At 36.7% G+C, this 4,167-nt stretch overlaps 1 protein-coding gene across 1 annotated transcript; it reads right to left on the bottom strand.

The window, feature by feature from the left end:
- Window positions 1–1,809: 1,809 nt before the first annotated feature.
- LOC105625082 (protein ariadne-2) lies at window positions 1,810–3,721 on the bottom strand. Its single transcript, XM_012206424.1, has 6 exons — window positions 3,208–3,721; window positions 2,885–3,116; window positions 2,678–2,795; window positions 2,373–2,597; window positions 2,067–2,279; window positions 1,810–1,965 (listed from the first exon to the last, which is right to left on the bottom strand). Exons 1-6 carry the CDS (start codon window positions 3,719–3,721, stop codon window positions 1,810–1,812), a joined length of 1,458 nt encoding a protein of 485 aa, XP_012061814.1.
- Between the last annotated feature and the right edge of the window lie 446 nt (window positions 3,722–4,167).

The following is a 4,167-nucleotide window of genomic DNA, read 5'->3' on the forward strand; positions in this document are numbered from 1 at the left end:
GTGTCTATGTATATATATATATATATATATATGTATATATATATATATGATTATTATTATTATTATTAGTATTAATTTATACAAATACTTTAATATTCTTATGCGGTAATGATTACTTCCCACATTGCACATTCGAGAAGTTCTACATACAAGGAGGGACAAATCAAGAGATTTCTCACTCGCGTTCGGTTCTCTCTGCTTTTCGATCTTCTGGAAACTGTCATCTTATTGTTATTTTAATTTTATGTTGAAAGATCTTATTCTTCTTATCGAGATATTAGTTATTACATCGCGTTTCGAAGAACTTTGAAATTTATATTTTTGAATACCTACGTCCCTCCTCGCGCTTGTAGGGCAAAGTAAAAATAATAGTACGGTGAATCCTTGTTTTTTTTTAAATAGCTTAGAAAATATGTAAGTTCGATTACGGCTAGGTATGTCGCGGATATCTTTGATCGTTGCATGTATTCTTTAAAATCTAGTTTAAATCAAAAGTAAAAAATCCGTCGCGTTCCCCCTTCTATTCCTCGACTTACATGTTTAATTCTGCTTAGTATATACACGGCGGGATGGTACCGTCATCTCTTGGCACCGGAGTACTTAAATTAGGCTACCGTTTTCTTTCTTTCTTTACTCGGGCGTAAAGGTATCTTAAGCGTTAACAATACTTCGAATAAGGTTCAGAGAGAGGATTGCGAACAGCAGCAAAGACGTAGCAGGCCTCTGATACTTTTCGTATCACCTCCTATGCGGTGCCTTCTATCGAACTGTGCGATTAGCGTCAGTAGAAATGTATAACTGCGTTCAGCAGACAAAGCTCAATGAGCGTTCAGAAGCTTTATTCTCGAAAAATATCGCATAAGAAAATACTAGTATATTTTCGTATGTGATATTATAATTTCAGAAAATAAGCCCAGTTTTTTTTATTTATCCAGATTCTTTTATTACGATTGGTTTTTATATTTAGATCCAATAAATAATTAAAAACATGAACCAATCATATTTAAAAAATTATTGAACGCTTACTGAATTGCTTTATTTGTTGAATTGCGTCTTTTATACTTGGATGAATATAGAATCAGAAAAGGAAACGGAACGTTCCATTGTGGAGCGCTTTTGAAAAATATTCTTAGACTAGGAAAAGGATATACGCTTTCATCATCGAATTTATCATTGATAAATCAGTCGTCGATACGGTTAATACTTTCCTTATCGATTTCGTCATGATAATAATATTTTTGGAATTTAAGTAAAGTCTAGTCCTTGTCGCCGCATAAGCCAAATTACCCTAAAGATTATTTTGGTAAAACGTGAAAAAATTCGTCTTTAACTTGAAACCAATACTACTATATATATATATATGATATCGTTATAATCTCTATGTCATATCAGATTCAAACAATAATTGAGGACATGGCGCTGCTAAATTATTTCCTGTACTGATAATACTCAGACAAAATCACATCCTTTTAGTCTTTACAGTCGCATCCCACATTGTCTTACTACAAAACAAAAATATTCTTTCTCAGAACTGAGCTACTTATAATTATCCTTAATTAATACCGCATAACAATTTCATAGTTACGTAACACACAGTCGTCTTTTGTACATATAAACATGTATATACGTATACATATAAATATATAAATATATACATATATGAATGTATATATGTATATACACGTATATATGAAATGCTTTGCAAATTGCTAATAGACGGTATTTGAAAAATAAAATATTACAATTATGATCCAATTTTAGATCAGATTTCATAGACTACAACTAAGAATGAAGCTAATACTCAATTAATTATACCTCGAGGAAATCCTTCAATAAAGTAACACGACGCTTTTCTGCAATGTCCATTTGATTTTCTAAATCTCCTCGATCTGTTGTTTCCGCTCGTTCAATCTTCCACGAGAGATTCTCTATTTCTGCTTCTAATTGAGCTTGTTGATATTCAAACTGTTAACAAAACAATTCAATATCCATTTATATTATCATACATATGTATATTTTGTTGAACATTATTATTAGCTTTTGTCATTACTATCGCGAGATCTTACCAGTTCTTTGCGCGGACCAGATTCCATGTAATAGGCATACGGGTACGTGTACTGTAAAGTATAACGACAACGCGCTAAAAGCGACGCCGCCTCAAATAGATGTTGCCAATCTATCCATGTACCACTAGCTTTCATCACTTTATTATTAATTCTCATTTTAATTCCTTCTAACGTTTGTTCCTCCAACTTTAATGATTTGCTATGATTCTCCCACTAAAAACAGCAATCATAAAAAAAGTACAGCAATCATAAAAAATAAAGCGAAAATTATCCAATGGCTACGTTTTTACATCAAGTCAAACTTACTCGCTCATAATAGTGAAGGTACTTTTTAAGAGCTTCTCTCGCTTGTGCGTGAACACTCTCATGCGCGATATTTGGATTCTCCTTGTAACGCGAGCATTCGTAATATTCGCTACCATGTGCTTTCCAATCTCCAAGGCACATCCAGCAGAAATCATGCTTACAATTGTAACATTGCATATGATTGCAGCCACCGTTCTTCTCTATGCAGATATGACATTTTGGACACTGCAAAAACATTTTACGATACATTAAACGTTTCCTTTTGTACTTTAGAAATTATTCTACAAGCAATAAGAAATAATCACATCTTTGGTATGAGCACTAATGTAATTCGCCGTCTCCGAATCATCCGCACATTTCGTTAACCATTTTTTAATTGTACTGCAATCGGTAGGTGCATGGTAATCCATACCACATCGGAAGCTGGAATTTGCAACAGTATTCTCGTTGTCAGTCTTGTAACATAAAATACTTGTCATATATAACATGCATTCATTTACCAGAATACTTACCAGAATACAGTTTTACACGATGAACATTTAACTCTCTTTGCTCGTTGTTCCTTGGAGCGCAAAACAATTTGGCAATTTGGACCAGGGCAAAATCGAAGTTGTGGATGAGACTTGACATAATCACAGAAGGCAAACTGCTGATACCTTTCTCTCATGTTAGGCTTAGTAAGTAGGGAAAGGACAAAATCCTCTGGAGCTAGAACATCGCAATCTTGTGCCATGCAGCTTATACCTAAGACAAATATCAGAGGTAGATGCATTTTTAACAAAAATTAGCGAAATAAGTACAACTACTACTGTGTGGAGGAATGGAGACTACTTACCAGTGGATATACCTTGAGTTATTTGTACTTCAAAATGCATACACCAACAGTCTTTGCAAAACGAATGTCCACACGTGAGTGTAGCAAATTTGTCTGCGGGACAAACCATGACGCAAACCAAACATACGCTGCCCCGCTGACTCTTTGTTCCTGGCACTTGTTCCGGGGTAGGCTTAATCTTTGAATTTATTAATAAAGTGGAAGCATTGGTACGGTACTTGGTGGCGATATCCTGTGACGCCCAGTTGTGTGCGTGCAGCAACACTTTGGCTAGGGATGGCGTGACATGAAGGCTAGTACTTAACACCTCTACACTCTCATTCAGAAGCCGTTCCACTTGTTCGACTCGTAAACAATCGTACACCGCATACTCAGGATCTCTCCTGTTTTGCTCCGGGTCTACGTCGTTATCCACGTCACCTCCCCATGGCTGGATGTTATAATAGTCCTCATAGCCCGGATCCCCGCAGTCGGAGTCCGAGCAATCCATCTCGCTGTCATTCTCGCTCGACATCTGCATAGAAAACATTCTACACGTTAGCCGACGATCAAACACCGTGAATGTTACACGGATATCATGTCGCGGAGATGAATGTCAAATGAGAAGAGCAGAAGAGCACTTTTCGGCATAACCTTTACAACCGTGAAAGTTCAAGCGTATTCAGAGCTCCGCAATTGCGAGAAACGACTTGGACGAACTTGAACGGAACACAAGAGGGAGCGAATTATCGGGCACGAGAGTCGCTTTGAAACATTTGGAAGTGGAATAGAACGGAATCTCTTGATAGTCTTTCACGCGGAATGAAAAGGATTTTTTCACGCGTTATGACGAACTCATCGAGAGCGTTTCGAGCACGCGTCGAGACATCGAGGGGAAAGAACTTTCGCGAATTTACAATTCGCGTTCTTTTTTTCGTAACTGTCTGTCTGGAAGTCTGCCCTCGAGCTTTCTCTCTCTCT

This window comes from Atta cephalotes (genome assembly GCF_000143395.1).
Source record: "Atta cephalotes unplaced genomic scaffold scaffold00107, whole genome shotgun sequence".
Classification (NCBI taxonomy): Eukaryota; Metazoa; Arthropoda; class Insecta; order Hymenoptera; family Formicidae; genus Atta; species Atta cephalotes.

Excerpts from the sequence above, each read along its gene's own strand:
- LOC105625082 (XM_012206424.1), bottom strand. The coding sequence starts at position 3,721 with ATGTCGAGCGAGAATGACAGCGAGATGGATTGCTCGGACTCCGACTGC. Across the intron at positions 2,280-2,372 it reads ACCTTCACTATTATGAGCGA|TGGGAGAATCATAGCAAATC; the intron begins GTAAGTTTGACT and ends TGCTGTTTTTAG. Across the intron at positions 1,966-2,066 it reads CTGGTCCGCGCAAAGAACTG|TTTGAATATCAACAAGCTCA; the intron begins GTAAGATCTCGC and ends TTTTGTTAACAG.